General features: G+C 46.1%; 2 protein-coding genes across 3 annotated transcripts in view; one reads left to right on the forward strand and one right to left on the reverse strand.

The window, feature by feature from the left end:
* The window catches only part of TRMT13 (tRNA methyltransferase 13), a 43,187-nt gene extending 26,170 nt beyond the window's left edge, over window positions 1-17,017 (forward strand). For both annotated transcript variants that reach the window (XM_077277183.1, XM_077277182.1), the window contains 4 exons: window positions 9,450-9,516; window positions 9,594-9,668; window positions 14,995-15,370; window positions 15,466-17,017. In XM_077277183.1, the coding sequence (XP_077133298.1) occupies window positions 9,450-9,516; window positions 9,594-9,668; window positions 14,995-15,370; window positions 15,466-15,655 (708 nt within the window). In that variant the 3' untranslated portion in view covers window positions 15,656-17,017. The remainder of the gene's footprint in view (window positions 1-9,449; window positions 9,517-9,593; window positions 9,669-14,994; window positions 15,371-15,465) is intronic.
* A 427-nt stretch (window positions 17,018-17,444) lies between these two features.
* Window positions 17,445-20,664, reverse strand: part of LRRC39 (leucine rich repeat containing 39) — a 29,694-nt gene continuing 26,474 nt past the window's right edge. Inside the window, exon 8 of the mRNA XM_077278713.1 lies at window positions 17,445-17,592. Coding sequence (XP_077134828.1) covers window positions 17,445-17,592 — 148 coding nt within the window. The remainder of the gene's footprint in view (window positions 17,593-20,664) is intronic.

A 20,664-nucleotide genomic window follows, 5' to 3' on the forward strand; every position in this document is an offset into this window, starting at 1 on the left:
GAGGAGCTCTGCTTCTAGCTCCTCCCCTTTTCCCGCTACATAGGAAACAGTTACTACTAGTAAGATTCTATACATGAGGGAGGAGCTCTGCTTCTAGCTCCTCCCCTTTTCCCGCTACATAGGAAACAACAGTTACTACTAGTAAGATGCTAGACATGAAGGAGGAGCTCTGCTTCTAGCTCCTCCCCTTTCCCTGCTACATAGGAAACAGTTACTACTAGTAAGATTCTATACATGAGGGAGGAGCTCTGCTTCTAGCTTCTCCCCTTTTCCCGCTACATAGGTGATGACAGCTACTAGTGATCTGTTTCTGTCTGTCATTTAAAAATTCCTTAAACATGCAACTTGAGAATTCTGAAAGAAGCAGATTTCTCTCATAATATATATTACAAAGTTAATTTTTTCATGTCTACTGTAGATTTGTGTAATAAAAAGTAGGAGAAAATAAAAATCTACTAGCACCCTGATGATGGTGTGAGAAGTCAAAAAGCAGCAGACAGAAAGCAGGTCCTGTGTGCGAGCCCGTGGAGGGGCATTAATGAGTGAGCATACGATGCTGTCACTCTACTGACTTCAAAACCAAAACGGTTAAAGAAAATAGAATAAAGTGACGGGAATTTGGGATGATCATGATTTTTATATATACCAAAGAACAAAATATATATAATGAAAGAAATATCTAATCTAATTTCGCAAATGCATTGCTCTTTACAAGCTTGCACCCTCTCACTAAGGTTCCACAGTGGATTCACGGGGAACAGCACTCCGCCATCATAGCAGTCAGGTGAAAAGCACCTACGCATCTTCACATGACTTCACATGCAGGACTGTCTAAATTGGATTAGTTATTTGTTCCATTTTATATATTTTATTTTGAATATATAGAAATATATATGCATTAACTATCATTCCTATCCTATGGTATGTTTGTTTTCATTTGTGACTCTGCATTTTGATTTATCTGTTAAGTAACCGGCTAATTATCCCAAATCCCTGTCACTTCGTTCTATTTTCTTTAACCCTTTTAGTTTTGAAGTCAGTAGCGCGGCAGTATCGTAAGTCCACAGAATAAAAGTTAAAACGATGGGATGGTTACCCTTTAATAATATACAGGTTTTCTGTGAGACACACAATCCCTCAGGTAAATGATCTTCTCCACGGAATCTGAATCCCGTACATAGCGGTGCTACTATGTCTTGTGTAGCGCAATAATAAGGCTTCCATAAGGGTGCTAACCACTGAGCCACCGGGCTACCCTATATCAAATTGGTAATGTTGTTAACCCCTTCACCCCCGGAGCTTTTTCCGTTTTTCCGTTTTCGTTTTTCGCTCCCCTCCTTCCCAGAGCCATAACTTTTTTATTTTTCTGTCAATTTGGCCATGTGAGGGCTCATTTTTTGCGGGACGAGTTGTACTTTTGAACGACATCATTGGTTTTACCATGTCGTGTACTAGAAAACGGGAAAAAAATTCCAAGTGCAGTGAAATTGCAAAAAAAGTGCAATCCCACACTTGTTTTTTGCTTGCCTATTTTGCTAGGTTCACTAAATGCTAAAACTGACCTGCCATTATGATTCTCCAGGTCAGTACGAGTTCATAGACACCAAACATGACTAGGTTCTTTTTTACCTAAGTGGTGAAAAAAAATTCCAAACTTTGCAAAAAAATAAATAAATAAAATTGCGCCATTTTCCGATACCCGTAGCGTCTCCATTTTTCGTGATCTGGGGTCGGGTGAGGGCTTATTTTTTGCGTGCCGAGCTGGCATTTTTAATGATAGCATTTCGGTGCAGATACGTTCTTTTGATCGCCCGTTATTGCATTTTAATGCAATGTCGTGGCGACCAAAAAAACGTAAATCTGGCGTTTCGATTTTTTTTTTCATTACGCCGTTTAGCGATCAGGTTAATGCTTTTTTTTTATTGATAGATCGGGCGATTCTGAACACGGCGATACCAAATATGTGTAGGTTGGGCTTTTTTTTTATTGATTTATTTTGATTGGGGCGAAAGGGGGGTGATTTAAACTTTTATATTTTTTTTATTTTTTTCACATTTTTTTTTACTTTTTTTTTTCACTTTTACCATGCTTCTATAGCCTCCATGGGAGGCTAGAAGCAGGCACAGCCCGATCGGCTCTGCTACATAACAGCGATCATCAGATCGCTGTTATGTAGCTAAAATGCAGGTGTGCTGTGAGCGCCGACCACAGGGGGGCGCTCACAGCCACCGGCGATCAGTAACCATAGAGGTCTCCAGGACCTCTATGGTTACAATGCACAAGCATCGCCGACCCCCGATCATGTGACAGGGGTCGGCGATGCGCTCATATCCGGCCGCACGGCCGGATGCGGTAGTTAAATGCCGCTGTCTGAGTTTGACAGCGGCATTTAACTAGTTAATAGCGGCGGGTGATCGCGATTTCACCCGCCGCTATTGCGCGCACATGTCAGCTGTAAAAAACAGCTGACATGTCGCGACTTTGATGTGCGCTCACCGCCGGAGCGCACATCAAAGCGGGGGTCCCGACATGTGACGTACTATTACGTCACATGTCGGGAAGGGGTTAATAGTGATGAGACTGACATGGCTGTCACATGTAGGCACGCAGAGGGTTTAATCATGTTATGCTGATATCATTTGGGGAATTTTGATGGGTTTTCTATTCTTCACAATTAACTGTATAAGGTTATATGCATACACCATTCCTGAGGAAGTTTCCCTTTATATTCTGCAATTTTATGTGGACTAGAATCAGATAATTTAAAGGGAACCTGTCGGCAGGATTGTGCACAGTAATCTACACACAGCATCAGGCTGGCGCCGTTATACTGATTAAAATTATGCCTTGGTTGATGAAATCCGTCTTGTGGTTGTTGTGTAATCTTTATTTTCAGTTTTGAGTTAATGATATGCTCGTGCTTCGGGGTGGCCTGTGGGGGGTCTTCATGTGGTACTCTGATTAGGTATTCATATGTATGGCTTCTGACAGGTCACTGATCTCTCACTGACCTGCCCCCTAGTTTACATAATGAATATTATATATACAGTGGGGCAAAAAAGTATTTAGTCAGTCAGCAATAGTGCAAGTTCCACCACTTAAAAAGATGAGAGGCGTCTGTAATTTACATCATAGGTAGACCTCAACTATGGGAGACAAACTGAGAAAAAAAAATCCAGAAAATCACATTGTCTGTTTTTTTATCATTTTATTTGCATATTATGGTGGAAAATAAGTATTTGGTCAGAAACAAAATTTCATCTCAATACTTTGTAATTTATCCTTTGTTGGCAATGACAGAGGTCAAACGTTTTCTGTAAGTCTTCACAAGGTTGCCACACACTGTTGTTGGTATGTTGGCCCATTCCTCCATGCAGATCTCCTCTAGAGCAGTGATGTTTTTGGCTTTTCGCTTGGCAACACGGACTTTCAACTCCCTCCAAAGGTTTTCTATAGGGTTGAGATCTGGAGACTGGCTAGGCCACTCCAGCACCTTGAAATGCTTCTTACGAAGCCACTCCTTCGTTGCCCTGGCGGTGTGCTTTGGATCATTGTCATGTTGAAAGACCCAGCCACGTTTCATCTTCAATGCCCTAGCTGATGGAAGGAGGTTTGCACTCAAAATCTCACGATACATGGCCCCATTCATTCTTTCATGTACCCGGATCAGTCGTCCTGGCCCCTTTGCAGAGAAACAGCCCCAAAGCATGATGTTTCCACCACCATGCTTTACAGTAGGTATGGTGTTTGATGGATGCAACTCAGTATTCTTTTTCCTCCAAACACGACAAGTTGTGTTTCTACCAAACAGTTCCAGTTTGGTTTCATCAGACCATAGGACATTCTCCCAAAACTCCTCTGGATCATCCAAATGCTCTCTAGCAAACTTCAGACGGGCCCGGACATGTACTGGCTTAAGCAGTGGGACACGTCTGGCACTGCAGGATCTGAGTCCATGGTGGCGTAGTGTGTTACTTATGGTAGGCCTTGTTACATTGGTCCCAGCTCTCTGCAGTTCATTCACTAGGTCCCCCCGCGTGGTTCTGGGATTTTTGCTCACCGTTCTTGTGATCATTCTGACCCCACGGGGTGGGATTTTGCGTGGAGCCCCAGATCGAGGGAGATTATCAGTGGTCTTGAATGTCTTCCATTTTCTAATTATTGCTCCCACTGTTGATTTCTTCACTCCAAGCTGGTTGGCTATTGCAGATTCAGTCTTCCCAGCCTGGTGCAGGGCTACAATTTTGTTTCTGGTGTCCTTTGACAGCTCTTTGGTCTTCACCATAGTGGAGTTTGGAGTCAGACTGTTTGAGGGTGTGCACAGGTGTCTTTTTATACTGATAACAAGTTTAAACAGGTGCCATTACTACAGGTAATGAGTGGAGGAAAGAGGAGACTCTTAAAGAAGAAGTTACAGGTCTGTGAGAGCCAGAAATCTTGATTGATTGTTTCTGACCAAATACCGTATATACTCGAGTATAAGCCGACCCGAGTATAAGCCGACCCCCCTAATTTTGCCACAAAAAACTGGGAAAACTTATTGACTCGAGTATAAGCCTAGGGTGGAAAATGCAGCAGCTACCGGTGAATTTCAAAAATAAAAATAGATGCTCCATACTGTTCATTATGGCCCCATAGCTGTGCCATATAGTGCTCTGCACCATTATTGCCCCATAGCTGTGCCATATAGTGCTCTGCACCGTTCATTATTGCCCCATAGCTGTGCCATATAGTGCTCTGCACCGTTCATTATTGCCCCATAGCTGTGCCATATAGTGCTCTGCACCATTATTGCCCCATAGCTGTGCCATACAGTGCTCTGCACCATTATTGCCCCGTAGCTGTGCCATATAGTGCTCTGCACCGTCCATTATTGCCCCATAGCTGTGCCATACAGTGCTCTGCACCATTATTGCCCCATAGCTGTGTCATATAGTGCTCTGCACCATTATTGCCCCATAGCTGTGCCATACAGTGCTCTGCACCATTACTGCCCCATAGCTGTGCCATATAGTGCTCTGCACCATTATTCCCCCATAGCTGTGCCATAGTGCTCTGCACCATTATTGCCCCATAGCTGTGCCATACAGTGCTCTGCACCGTCCATTATTGCCCCATAGCTGTGCCATATAGTGCTCTGCACCATTATTGCCCCATAGCTGTGTCATATAGTGCTCTGCACCATTATTGCCCCATAGCTGTGCCATACAGTGCTCTGCACCATTACTGCCCCATAGCTGTGCCATATAGTGCTCTGCACCATTATTGCCCCATAGCTGTGCCATAGTGCTCTGCACCATTATTGCCCCATAGCTGTGCCATACAGTGCTCTGCACCGTCCATTATTGCCCCATAGCTGTGCCATATAGTGCTCTGCACTGTTCATTATTGCCCCATAGCTGTGCCATATAGTGCTCTGCACCATTATTGCCCCATAGCTGTGCCATATAGTGCTCTGCACCATTATTGCCCCATAGCTGTGCCATACAGTGCTCTGCACCGTCCATTATTGCCCCATAGCTGTGCCATATAGTGCTCTGCACCATTATTGCCCCATAGCTGTGTCATATAGTGCTCTGCACCATTATTGCCCCATAGCTGTGCCATACAGTGCTCTGCACCATTACTGCCCCATAGCTGTGCCATATAGTGCTCTGCACCATTATTGCCCCATAGCTGTGCCATAGTGCTCTGCACCATTATTGCCCCATAGCTGTGCCATACAGTGCTCTGCACCGTCCATTATTGCCCCATAGCTGTGCCATATAGTGCTCTGCACTGTTCATTATTGCCCCATAGCTGTGCCATATAGTGCTCTGCACCATTATTGCCCCATAGCTGTGCCATACAGTGCTCTGCACCATTATTGCCCCATAGCTCTGCCATATAGTGCTCTGCACCATTATTGCCCCATAGCTGTGCCATACAGTGCTCTGCACCATTATTGCCCCATAGCTCTGCCATATAGTGCTCTGCACCATTATTGCCCCATAGCTGTGCCATACAGTGCTCTGCACCATTACTGCCCCATAGCTGTGCCATATAGTGCTCTGCACCATTATTGCCCCATAGCTGTGCCATACAGTGCTCTGCACCATTACTGCCCCATAGCTGTGCCATATAGTGCTCTGCACCATTATTGCCCCATAGCTGTGCCATAGTGCTCTGCACCATTATTGCCCCATAGCTGTGCCATACAGTGCTCTGCACCGTCCATTATTGCCCCATAGCTGTGCCATATAGTGCTCTGCACTGTTCATTATTGCCCCATAGCTGTGCCATATAGTGCTCTGCACCATTATTGCCCCATAGCTGTGCCATACAGTGCTCTGCACCATTATTGCCCCATAGCTCTGCCATATAGTGCTCTGCACCATTATTGCCCCATAGCTGTGCCATACAGTGCTCTGCACCATTATTGCCCCATAGCTCTGCCATATAGTGCTCTGCACCATTATTGCCCCATAGCTGTGCCATACAGTGCTCTGCACCATTACTGCCCCATAGCTGTGCCATATAGTGCTCTGCACCATTACTGCCCCATAGCTGTGCCATATAGTGCTCTGCACCGTCCATTATTGCCCCATAGCTGTGCTGCTGCTGCTGCAATAAAAATAATAAAACACATACTCACCTCTCTTGCAGCTCCTCGGCGCCATCTTCCCGGCGTCTCCCTGCACTGACTGATCAGGCAGAGGGCGGCGCGCACACTATATGCGTCATCGCGCCCTCTGCCTGCAGTCAGTGAGGAGAGACGCCGGGAAGATGGAGACAGCGCCCGGCGTGTGGAACAGGAACGAGGACAGGTGAATATGTCATACTTACCTGCTCCCGGCATCCCGCTCCTTCCCCCTGCCTGTCTTCGGTGCCGCAGCCTCTTCCTCTGTCAGCGGTCACCGGCACCGCTTCATTAGAGAAATGAATAGGCGGCTCCGCCCCTATGGGAGGTGGAGCAGCCTATTCATTTCTCTAATGAGCGGTCCCACGTGACCGCTCAGGGGAAGAGGCTGCTGCACCCGGAGACCGTGGGACGGGCAGGGGGAGTGACAGGATCGCCGGGACTAGGTAAGTATGCCTCAGCGCCCTCTCCCCCTCACCCGCCGACCCCACCGCCGACCGTGACTCGAGTATAAGCCGAGGGGGCACTTTCAGCCCAAAAATTTGGGCTGAAAATCTCGGCTTATACTCGAGTATATACGGTACTTATTTTCCACCATAATATGCAAATAAAATGATAAAAAAACAGACAATGTGATTTTCTGGATTTTTTTTTCTCAGTTTGTCTCCCATAGTTGAGGTCTACCTATGATGTAAATTACAGACGCCTCTCATCTTTTTAAGTGGTGGAACTTGCACTATTGCTGACTGACTAAATACTTTTTTGCCCCACTGTATATATCTGCACTGCAGCATGATTGCATCTATATTGTGTATTTAATTCTTTTATTTGATTGTGGAGAAGAAAAAAAAGCCTCCAAGATAGAGGCACCTGCGCAGTAGCATCTATTGGATTGCTGATAGACACTACTCCGCAGGCGCGGCCGGCACCATATTAGTGGAGACATTTTATTTTTCTAGCAAGATGGCACCACCTGCGCAGTAGCATATATCGGATCGCAGATAGCTGCTACTGTGCAGGCACGGTCGGCACCATTTGCAAACTGATTTTTTTTTTTTTTTTTTTTTTTAATGAATTCATGGACACCTTCAAAGAAAAGAATTCCCGTATATACTCGAGTATAAGCTGAGATTTTCAGCGCACTTTTTTAGACTGAAAGTGCCCTTCTCGGCTTATACTCGAGTCTTTGTCCCAGGGGGTTGGCGGGAGAGGGGGAGTGGCGGCTGTCACATATTCACCTGCTCCTGGCGTGGTCCCTGCATGTCCAATGGTCTCCGGGCAGCTCTTCCTGTGTTCAGTGGTCACGTGGTACCGCTCATTAAAGTAATGAATATGGACGCATTTTCATTACTTTAATGAGCGGTACGTGACAACTGAACATAGGAAGACGCCGCCGGCTCCCAGAGACCATCTGACAGTGAGACTCTGCCAGGGACCACGCCGGGAGCAGGTGAGTATAACAGGGGAGGGTGAGCATTGCGCGATATTCACCTCTCCCCGTTCCACCGCTGTGCGCCGCTCTGTCTTCCGTCCTCTGGCTGTGATTGTTCAGGTCAATGGGTGCGATGACGTAGTTAGTGTGCGCGCCGCCCTCTGCCTGAACAGTCAGTGCAGAGGATGGAAGACAGAGCGGTGCACAGCGGTGGAACGGGGAAGGTGAATATCGCAAGTGCTGGGGGCCTGAGCGAAGAGAGGTGAGTATGTGATTTTTTTTATGTTAATCGCAGCAGCAGCATATGGGGCATAATGTATGGAGCATCTTATGGGGCATAATGTGTGGAGCATCTTATGGGGCATAATGTGTGGAGCATCTTATGGGGTATAATGTGTGGAGCATCTTATGGGGCATAATGTGTGGAGCATCTTATGGGGTATAATGTGTGGAGCATCTTATGGGGTATAATGTGTGGAGCATCTTATGGGGCATAATGTGTGGAGCATCTTATGGGGTATAATGTGTGGAGCATCTTATGGGGCATAATGTATGGAGCATCTTATGGGGCATAATGGGTGGAGCATCTTATGGGGCATAATCTGTGGAGCATTTTATGGGGCATTCTATATGGAGCATTTTATGGGGCATAATCTATGGAGCATTTTATGGGGCCATCAACCTTTATGCAGCATTGTATGGGGCAAATGTTTCTATGGAGCACCTTATGGGGCGTATTTTGTATGGAGCATCTTATGGGGCCCATCATTAACTGTATGGAGCATTATATGGGGCTCCTGATTCATTATGGATATTCAAAAACACTTAACCTACTGATGTCTCAATTAATTTTACTTTTATTGGTATCTATTTTTATTTTTTTAATTTACCAGTAGTTGCTGCATTTCCTACCCTAGGCTTATACTCGAGTCATTAAGTTTTCCTGTTTTTTGTGGCAAAATTAGGGGGGGGTCGGCTTATACTCGAGTATATATGGTAAATACACATTATAGATGCGATCATGCTGCAGTGCAGGCGCCACAGCCTGCCTGCAGAAAGGGATTTATTTTTTCAATATATAGATAGTATTCATTATGTAAACTAGGGGGCAGGTCAGTGAGGGATCAGTGACCTGTCAGAGGCCATGCACATGAATACCTAATCAGAGCACCACATGAAGACCCCCCCCCCTAGGCCGCCCCGGGGCACGAGCACATAATTAACTCAAAACTGAAAATACGGATTAAACAACAACCACAAGACAGATTTCATCAGCCAAGGTATCATTGTAATCAGTATAATGGCGTGGACCTGACACTGTGTGTAGGTCACTGTGCACAATCCTGCTGACAGGTTCCTTCTAAATAGAAAGTTAATGAGATGTGGTTGTATCAACAGGTGGATGGAAAACAGAGGAAGTCGACTTTTGAGAGACTCCATATTGACATCCAGCACCTGTGTTTAGGTTGGTATGGTATCACCGGTATTCGGGGGATCAATGATGAGATTATATACACTTGTTTTTTTCTTTCTACAATGTAGATCGAGTTCCTAGTCTTGTTCAGAAACCACTTCCAGTAATTGGGATCGGTAAACACCTCTGTGGAGCGGGCACAGGTATGTCAGCGTTAGGAGAACCATCACAGAAAACGTTCTGCTTTATTCTTTATCTTCTTACTGCCCTGACAATATTTTTGTGTAGGTAAAATCTACTGGCCTGGTTACATAGAATGGGTGCAATTGTGAGTAATATTAGGTCCAGGTTAGTTTTAGGATGAAACCATAAAGTTTCCATTCATGGACATTAAGGACGTCTGGCAAATGCGGAAGTAAAGAAATATGATCATATGTTTGAAAGTTGAAAAACTTGATGTCACTGAATTTTCCTATAACTATGTGTTTGTTCATAAGATATCTTTTTCTGGTCGGGGGGGTTTTTAATGAGTGAAAAATGTTGTAAAAAACTCTAGCAGAATGCTAAAAAGAATTTTCCTATTGATCTGTATGTAAAAAAAATAAAATACACTCTGTGCATATGTTTTTGCACGTCTTAGACAATTTTAAGCGTTGGCTTCTTTGAAAGCATAAAGAAGTAATGTGCAGTCTTCAGGCATAGAAAGACACTCAATGCTTTACAACTCAAGTCAATGGGAAGGCTAAAAGACGCCTGGCTTTTCTTTCTCGCCTCATTGGGGGACACAGGAACCATGGGTGTATGCTGCTGTCACTAGGAGGCTGACACTATGCAAATAAAGAAGAAGTAACTCCTCCCCGGCAGTATACACCCTACAGGCACCAGGCTACTCCGTTTTTGCTTAGTGTCTGTAGGAGGCGGACCTGGATCTAACACCAGATCTGCATTTCTTTTACAGGGATTTGTTGTGTTTTATTAACCTTTTCCCCTTTCTTTTTCAGACTCTTTCTTCAGGGTAACAGGGTGCAGTTCTTCTCACCCTGTTTTCCCCACTTTGAGCGACCGAGAGAGCTGTGTGGTATCACCCACATCGCACCCTCTCAGACCCGCTGGGCAGGACTTTGTCCCCTGTCACTCATTCGGGTGTTCAGGGTGACTTTCTTCTTCGGTGGCCAGTCCTGCCCGTTTCCCCTTCTCATCCCTCTCCTCTGAGAGGAAGATGGCGGTCACCTCCAGTGACCCTCTCCCCCTGGTTAGGGGTCGACGCCGTCTTCTGCGCCGGAGCTCGTGGCGCGGGAAGGAGGACTTCTTCCAGGACCCTCTACTCTTCCAGGGATCCTGATGCGTTCCTCATCTCCAGGTTCGCGATCCAAGAGCATCATTACCAGTTCACCGCCCTCCCTTTCGGGCTGGCATCTGCTCCCAGGGTCTTTATGAAGGTCATGGCAGCTGTCATGGCCATTCTGCTTTCAAAAGGGATTCTGGTAATCCCATACCTCGACGACCTCTTGATCAAGGGGCTCATCCCGTCGGGATTGCAGCCAGAGCCTCCAGCTTACTCTGGACACGCTGGTTCGCCTCGGCTGGATAATCAACTACCAGAAGTCTTCCTTGATTCCAACCCAGCGTCTGGAGTTCCTGGGCATGGAATTCGACACCTTTCGGGCTCGGGTCTTCCTCCCCAAGGAGAAGTTCCTTTCTCTTCGTCGGGGTGTCAGAGCGCTAAAGGGCCCGAACCCTCTGTCCCTCCACCTCGCCATGAGGGTTCTGGGGAAAATGGTCGCTCCTATGGTATCGGTCCCCTATGCTCAGTTCCACTCTCGTCCCCTCCAGCTGGCCCTTCTGTCGGCCTGGGACAGGAACCCGCTTTCCCTGGACCGTCCGTTTCGCCTCTCTTCCAAGGTGAAGCAGTCTCTCTCTTGGTGGACGCTGTCCACCTCCATTCTGCGAGGGAGGTAATTTCTCCCTCCCCGTTGGCAGGTGATCACCACCGATGCCAGTCTCCAGGGTTGGGGAGCGGTCTTTCTCCGCCTCACGGTCCAGGGCTGCTCGACTGCTCAGGAGGCGTGCCTCCCTATCAACCTCTTGGAAATCAGAGCCATCTTCCTAGCCCTCATCCGCTGGGAGTCTCTCCTCTCGGGAAAGCCGGTCCGCATTCAGTCGGACAATGCCACAGCCGTGGCATACATAAACCATCAGGGAGGGACTCGCAGCAGTCAAGTCATGACGGAAGTGGCAAAAATTCTCCGTTGGGCGGAGGGTCACGTTCCCTCTCTGTCAGCCGTCCACATCCCAGGGGTGGACAATTGGGAAGCCGACTTTCTAAGTCGCCAGGGCATCGTGGCGGGCGAGTGGTCTCTTATTCCCGCAATCTTCAGCCAGATTTGCCAGCGGTGGGGCGTTCCAGACGTCGACTTGATGGCCTCCCGGGCAAACCACAAGATCCCCCAGTACGTTTCCAGATCTCGGGATCCGATGGCCGTCAGATGCGACGCTCTCGTGATCTCGTGGGCCCAGTTCCAGATGCCCTTTCTGTTCCCGCCCCTCCCCTTGATCCCAAGGGTCGTAAAAAAGATCAAGACAGAGGGGGTCCCCACACTCTTGGTAGCTCCAGATTGGCCTCGCAGGGCCTGGTATGCGGAACTGGTGAACATGCTATCGGACGTTCCGTGGAGGCTTCCGGATCTTCCGGACATTCTTTCGCAGGGGCCCCTCTTCCACCCGAATTCTCGGTCTCTGAATTTAACGGTATGGCCGTTGAGTCCGCGGTCCTGAAGAACGCGGGTTTTTCTCATAGCGTCATCCAGACTATGATAAGATCGAGAAAACCGGCTTCCTTGCGTATTTACCACAGATGTTGGAAGGCCTTTTTCCGGTAGTGTCAGGACAACAATCTGTTTCCTATTACCTTTTCCCTTCCTTCCCTTCTCAGCTTCCTTGAAACGGGTCTAGATTCGGGTCTTTCCCTTAGCACTTTGAAGGGTCAGATCTCCGCTCTATCCATTCTTTTTCAAAGAGACCTGGCCTCCCTGCCTTAGGTGAGGACCTTCATCCAGGGGGTCGCTCATATAGTTCCCCCTTATCATTCTCCTGTCGAGCCTTGGGATCTCAACCTCGTCTTAGACGCCCTCCAGCGTGCGCCCTTTGAACCGATTCAGGACATTTCCTTCTCTCTTCTATCCTGGAAGGTAGCCTTTTTGGTCGCCATTACCTCCATTAGAAGGGTGTCGGAGCTGGCGGCATTATCCCATCGTTCTCCCTTTCTAGTCCTGCATCAGGACAAAGTGGTACTTCGTCCGGTTCCTTCTTTCCTACCAAAGGTAGTTTTGGCTTTTCACATCAATGAGGACATTGTCCTCCCCTCGTTGTGCCCTTCCCCGATTCATCCTTTGGAGAAATCTCTTCAGGTGTTGGATGTGGTCAGGCTATCCGGATTTACCTCGCCAGAACTGCCTCCTTTCGTCAGGCCGATTCTCTGTTCGTCGTCTCGGAAGGGCGTCGAAAGGGACTCCCCGCCTCCAAGTTGTGAGGAATCTTGGGAAGAAAAGTGGACCCACTGAGACCGTGACGACGAACCCCTTACGGACGAGCTGACCAGGTGGACCACCACTATCGCCACGGAAGCTGGAGGACCAAAGAGGAAAGGAGGGAGGCAGGGATAAGAGGGAACACGGTACAGCTGAAACACGAGGAGAGCTGGAAACGCAGAACAGAGACGAGACAGGTACTTCAGGAAACCAGGGACTGACGCGGGAACACTGGAAACAGAAGGAGAGCTGGAAACGCAGGAACGATGACGAGACTGGAGGTTCAGGAACGGAAGCCACTGATGCAGGACTGCGGAGAGACAGGACAAATACACAAGATCAGAGCACAAAAGATGCACAGAGATTATGTGCGACCAGAAGCACTTGCAAGGCACAAGTGAACATCAGGCACAGAGGCAGGAATGAGACCGGAAGAAATAGCAGCACAAGAGCTTACTTCCGGGTGGCGAGGGTCCTCCAGGATCATGGAGAGGACCGGGCAGACAGCGTAGAAGAGACTAGAGGTGCGCACGCGCAGAACGGAATCTGACGTGCGTGCGCACCCGACGATCAGCTGACTACGGGAGCGAGCGATGGAGGAGGGACGCCGCAGCAGCAGAGCCGCGCCGGGACGCCGAGGACAGGTAAGTATAGCAGGGAGAAGCGGGTGGAGGCGGCGGCGTAACACAAGTCCACAATTGCTCGTTGGATTCGTTCGGCTGTTCTGGAGGCATACCATGTCCAAGACAAACAGCCTCCTTCGGGGGTGAAGGCTCACTCTACCCGGGCTGTGGGAGCTTCCTGGGCAGTTCGTCACCAAGCTTCGGCCTCGCAGGTTTGCAAGGCCGCAACGTGGTCATCCATTCACACCTTTGTCAAATTCTACAAGGTGCATACTCAGGCTTCCGCGGACGCGAGCCTGGGTAGGAGGATACTGCAGGCGGCGGTTTCTCACCGGCTGACCTAACTCCTCTTTTTCTGCAGAATATCCCGCCCTAGGGACTGCTTTTGGACGTCCCATGGTTACCTGTGTCCCCCTATGAGGCGAGAAAGAAAGAGGGATTTTTGGTTCTTACCGTAAAGTCTCTTTCTTGGAGCCTTCATTGGGGGACACAGCACCCTCCCTTGAAGTTGTACCGTGTTGGCCAACGGGCCGTTGTTGTGGGTTGGTACATAGGTTGAGTTTTAGATTACCTGTTCCTACTACTGCTTTTGCACCAACTGAGTTGCCTGGTGCCTGTCAGAGGGTGTATACTGCCGAGGAGGAGCTACTTCTTCTTTATTTGCATAGTGTCAGCCTCCTAGTGACAGCAGCATACACCCATGGTTACCTGTGTCCCCCATTGAAGGCTCCAAGAAAGAGATTTTATGGTAAGAACCAAAAATCCCTCTTTTTTGTGTGATTTGTAATCGTTTCCACCAAAAAAATAAATAAATAAAAAAATAACACTAGCATTTAATGGGTGTAAAAAAAAAAAAAAAAAACATCGAAAAAATGCTTGGAAAAAAAAAATGAAACAAGATTTAGGAAACGACCACCAATGGGGAAAAAAGGACTGTGCAGGATTACACAACATTAGAGAACAGGAGATTCCCAGAGCGTCTTCTGCATTAAAAAAAAATATGAATGTTTTCACCTCCAGAAAATGACGCAAAATGACGCATTCACACATCTGTGTTTAACCACACACATGAAAAAAAGTTATCGGTCTCATCCGAATACAGTCCTTGTGTCTGTTTTTACCAGCAGTGATTTTGTGTGATGGACAAGTAAATAAATTACAAAGCTTTTCCTATACTTTGCCATGTTAAATACAGACGACACATGGATTTGTTTTTCACGGACCCATAGACTTGTATTGGCCCTTGTCATCTGCCAGTAAAACATGGACATGTGAACAGCAGTATAAGATTATATTGTCTCAGACAATGCTGTGCCAGTATGGAAGGCTTGTATCTTTGCTGTTCTCAGTTTCTTCTGTCTTCTTCTTGTATGGTGCAGATTTGGCTCTTCGATGTCTAGTTCGCAGTCACAGTAATTCAGATGGAGAACCACCGTCAAAGCGTTCCAGGACGGACACGGAGCAGCCCATCACCGGAGGATCCACAGGACACTGCAATGTGCATGGAATTGTTATCGCCCTATGCTGCCACCATCGCTGCGATTGGCAGCACTATGTGGGTAGAGACTTTTTTGAAAAGCTAGGACTGGGGCAACGGGAATTTGGCCTTTTCCAACGAATGTCCAGCTGGGCTACATGTGGTGCCAGGAATCCATCTCAAGGAGAGAAATCCAGTGGGAAAGGAGACTCTGAGGATATGGAAGAGCATGACATGGACCAGAGGAGCAATGGCTGTAATGCAGAGCCTGTGCAAGGGTGAGGACATGATGGTGTCAGAGTGATCGTTCTTCATATTTCTATACTTCTCCATATATCCTATATAATTGCTTCCTCTCTTCTCTATTTCCCAGGTTACAGCTTTGTGTTGAGGAGCGAGAGCATTTAGGACGTCTTTGCAAACTGCTTATAGATCGTGGACGTGTGGATTACTTGGAAAAAATGGGATACGAAGCCAACTTAGAATATTATACTGAGCCGGAGGTGTCATTAGAGAACGTCATATTGACGGCAGCACCTCAGCTGCATAAACTAAACTCCTGAATTCTCCAAAAATGAATTAGTCTTGTCGTCTTGTTTTTTTTAACATGATCTGCAGCTATAATTCGGACACAAAAAGGAAGTGTTGAAGTATTTGGCGCCAATGAAATCATGTAATGCTGAAAATTCCTGAGGGATCGGCACAGGCTTATAAAGGGAGACGGAGTAAAACAAGTCTCCGTGGTCTACAGCTCCGCCACTATAATAGTTTATTGCACAAAAACTGTCCTTCGTGATAATGAGCCATCATCTCTCTTCAGATCTTCATTATCTGAAATACAAAATGTTTTTCTAGAATTACTAACTTCCACTACTAATACCAGTATTTAAAAGGGTTTGTACCAAATTTTTAAGTTGTCCCCTATGCACAACAAAGGGGATACCATACTGATTGCTGGGGGCGTCTAACCTCTGAGACCCCCACTGTTCTCAAGATCAGGGCTGTATCAAGCATTATCGACATATAAAGTACAGTTACGTCATATGCCAACTCCATGACTATGATGCGGGCTCAGGATCTGAGTCCGCATCTTTGCTGGCAGATGATGGCTTTGATATTCAGCGATCATCTACCTCCATCAGCCACGGGTGGAGCGAAGCTCTGCCAATGCTGTTAAATGCTGCTGTCAGTCTATGACAGCGGCACTAACAGTGTGTCGAAAGGGGTCGCACCATTCTATGCACCTATTCTATTCACCCAATGGGTTGCCATGACGACCAGGGATCTGTTGAAGACCCCTGTGCCTGTCATGATGGTTGCCCTGTGAATGTCAGGAGACCGTGATTTGTACTCTATACAGCAGTACTGTGGTGTTCCTGAATATAGCACAAGCGATCAGATGATCACAGGTTCAAGTCCCCTAAGGGGACTAAAAAACACAGTCAAAGGTGATAAAATGTTTTTAGAAAATATGAAAAAAAATATAAAAGTTCAAATCGCCTACCTTTTCCCCCTATTAAAAATAAAGAAATCCACCCGTGGTATTGTTACATCTGTAAAAGTCCGCTCTATCAAAGTGTAAAACTAATTAACACTATCGGTAATCGGTGTATTAAGAAAAAAAAAATATAAAGGCCTGAATTTTTTGGCCACTAAAGCATGCAAAAAATGCAATAAGAGGTGATCGAAACATCGCATCTATCCCAAAATGGTATCTGTGAAAACATCGGCTCAGTGCGCATAAAACAAGCACCGACACAACCCCATTCAATAAAAATTGAAAATATTACGGGTCTCGAAAAATGGTGACACACAAGCAAATTTGTATTTTTATTTTCACAGATTTATTGTGAATTTGAGAAAAAATCTAAGAGCAAAAACTGTGTGATACTTTTCTAACAGAACTAATGATCTTTCACCCAAGGGGTCCTCCGAGTATTTTTTAGTGCTCGGAGATTTAGTTTTCTTCGCCGCAGCTGAATGATTTACATCTGTTAGCCAGCATAAGTACATGTGGGGATTCCCTAGCAACCAGGCAACCCCCACATGTACTTATGCTGGCTAACAGATGTAAATCATTCAGCTGCGGCGAAGAAAACTAAAGCTCCGAGCACTAAAAAATATTTGGAGGACCCCTGAGCATGCTCGGGAAATCTCGAATAACGAGTATATTAGCTCATCACTAGTTGTGACACCGGCTACAGGGTTTATGAAAGTGTTGGCTCTTTGACATCCCATTTAATATACATATGTTAACATCTTTTACATTTCCACAAGTTCTCTTTGGTTTAATAATGTGTAGATACAGTGGCACATAGTTTCATATGGTCGCTGACCCTGAGGCCTGTTACCTTACCTGTGCCCCCCACTATTCCTGCTCTCTTGTATATAGGCATGCATGAACTGCAATCCAAACTGCTCTCTCTCCTCCTCTTCTTCATCTTCACTTGGGGGTAGTGAAACGTTCAGCTCCAGAGGATTATCACGGAAGTTTACAAACCTGTTAAAATAGAAAATTAAAAATTAATACTACCAAGTCTGGGTATTTCTTTATCTCGTAAGGTTTGGAGGGGGGGGGGGGGGGGGTTCGTTTTTTTTGCAAAAGTAGAAATTGTTATAGAGAAACAAGCATTACTTATTGTTTAAGTCCAGCGCCGTTGTTCAGGTCATCCCTGTTTGTACATTCCATCATTTGCCGCTAAACCCAAGCTTCAGCTGTGATGTTTACAGATTCTTATTCATTTATATTGTGAACAGGACATTATCACTTCTGATACCAGTGTCACGATTCCGCCTATCGGTGTGTCTGGATGCAGTGGGTGATGGTTCAGCGGTCCAAGCTAGGGCAGGGGCATGCTGAGCTGTCAGTATGGTGATGGACAGTCTGAGGTTGAGGTGTGCAGAGCTGTCAGTGTTTCGAGTGACATTTCAGCCGGTCAGTCAGGGCAGAGGCATGCTGGGGCTTCCTCCATGTGTTTCCTGTTCGGAGTAATTACCTGGCTGCTTAGCTGGCTCTCTGCCTCCAATCACTGCCAGTTGTAGCTTAGCTTTAAGTGGCGTGCGCTTGCTCTGTTCTCTGTGTTCCTGTATTAGATCTTTGTTGCCCGACCTTGGATTTTCTTTGACCATTTATTTGCCCTGCCCCTTTGTCTTGATCATCTAACTTTCTGGAATTCCTGGCCACATAAATCATGGGACACGTTTTCTTTACTAGATTGGCAGCAGGAATAATTATATGGCAAACACCGTGATACCAGCTGTTGTTTTTACAAATATTAGAAAATTAAATTTGGAGACTTGTTCTTACAGCGGGTGAAATAAGTATTGAACATGTTTCTATTTTTCTAAATAAATATATTTACAAAGGTGCTATTGACATGACATTTTCACTAGATGTCCATAACAATCCACACAGGCAAAGAAATCAAACCATAGATGTCCATCAATTAAGTTTTGTGTAATAATGAGAAATGACGCAGGGAAAAAGTATTGAACAAATGAAGAGCGATGCAAGAAGCCATGGAAAGTCATGACACCAGCTGAAATCTATCAGTAATTAGAAAGAAATCCTGTGACTTATTGAAAAATAACAGCTGGTTCAACTGATGGCCTATAAAAAGGCATTGTCATTACTCTGGATGGGCTGGTTCTGGCTCCTTTCTGGTCACGTCTGGGTTAAATTAGTCCGCCTTTCTTTGGTTCTGGGGCGGCTATTTAATGCTGGTAGTTCCTGGGTTATGAGTTGGTTATACTTTCGTCTACTCGGTTTGAGATAGCTGACCCAGGTTATTCTTCTATAATCATTGTGTGTGTGTGCCTTGCTGTGTATTACCCGGTTTGCCCCCTGACTACTGCCCCTGTTTTCTGCTTGGTACTTCTCTGTCTGTCCTGGCTTTCTGACCCCTTGGCTTGTCTCTGACCAATCTGCTTTTTTGCCGCTTGGTACCTTGCTCCCGACTCTCGGCTTGTCCTTTGAGTACGTCTCTGTCTTAGTACTCTGTGTCCTGCGTTTTTTGGTAATCCCTCTGTTCTTGTGCGGTAGCTATGCCCCCATCATCTCTGCTGTGATCACGCGACCTGCCTAGTTCAGGTCCTGTGTGCACTGCGTGCCTCATTCCTCCCTCTCCCTGCGCTCCCGCTAGCTCCCCCTTAGGCTGCCTTCCCATGACACCAGTCAGCGTCATTACAGGCATCTCATTACCAAGGTGCCACACAAGAAACCTGTCATGATGGGTAAAACCAGTGAGCTATCTCGTGACCTTTGCAACATTATTGTTGCAAAACATACTGATGGCATTGGTTATAGAATAATTTGTAAACTACTGAAGGCTCCAGTGAATACTGTTGGGGCCATAATCCTGAAGTGGAAAGAACATAATTTCCCCATAAACTGGCCACAACCAGTTGCTCCCGGAAAGATTTCAGACAAGAAGTGAAAATAATTATTAGAAGAGTTATCCAACAGCCAAGGTCTGTCTGCAGAGAACTACAGAAAGACCTGGAATCAGCAGGTACAATTGTTTCAATGAAAGCAATAAGTAATGTACTCAACCTCCATGACCTGTATGCACGCTGCTCACGCAAGACTCTGCTACTGAACAAAAAGCATATTTAAAGTTCACTCAAAATTTAAACAAGCCTGTGAAATACTGGGAGGATATAGTCTGGTCTGATTAGACCAAAATTTAACTCTTTGGTTGCCATAACTTACACCATGTTTGGAGGCCAAAAGACACCATACCAACAGTGAAGTTTGGAGGTGGGAACATCATGGCATGGGGCTGTTTTTCAGCATACGGCACTGGCAAACTTCATGTCATTGAAGGAAGGATGAATGAACAAATGTACCGAGATATTCTTAAAAAAAAAATCTGCCATCTTCCAGGATGATGAAGCTATGAAAACTGTTGAATGAAAGAGCGCAAATAGTGTCTTATCTGAAAAGGTTAATCCATAGGATTGCACTCACCAGATGTAGCTGAGTTGAAACATAGAAACGATTTGCTGCAGCAGATCCACGAGTCCAGGAAGGACCAGCCGTTCGATTCAGATTGGGATGATTGTGGTAAATTTCTGTGCTGCTGAATCACTAGAATTCCAGAATTATTAGTGCATGTGGCTTTATTATTCTACGCGGTTCAGAGTTCAAGACTCCTTCATCAGGAAACACCACAGGAACCTGATGAAGGAGTCTTGAACTCTGAACCGCGTAGAATAATAAAGCCACATGTACTAATAATTCTGGAATTCTAGTGATTCAGCAGCACAGAAATTTATCTCAATCTGTATCTAAAGAATTATGAAGCTGAAATAAGGGGGAAACATTTCAGTAAGACAATGATCCCATACATACAGCCAAGGAACCTCTCAGTTGGTTTCATACAAATAAAGCTGCTAGAATTGTTGAGCCAATCACCTGAGCTGAATCCAATAAAAAATGTATGTAAGGAACTAAAGCTCGGAGTTCATAGAAGGAGACCATGGAACATTCAGGATTTGTAGAGTGTTGGAGAATGGGCCCAAATCTCACCAGAGCAATGCCTGCGACTACTTTCTCCATTCAGGAAGCGTC

This window comes from Ranitomeya variabilis, chromosome 8, assembly GCF_051348905.1.
Source record: "Ranitomeya variabilis isolate aRanVar5 chromosome 8, aRanVar5.hap1, whole genome shotgun sequence".
Lineage (NCBI taxonomy): Eukaryota > Metazoa > Chordata > Amphibia > Anura > Dendrobatidae > Ranitomeya > Ranitomeya variabilis.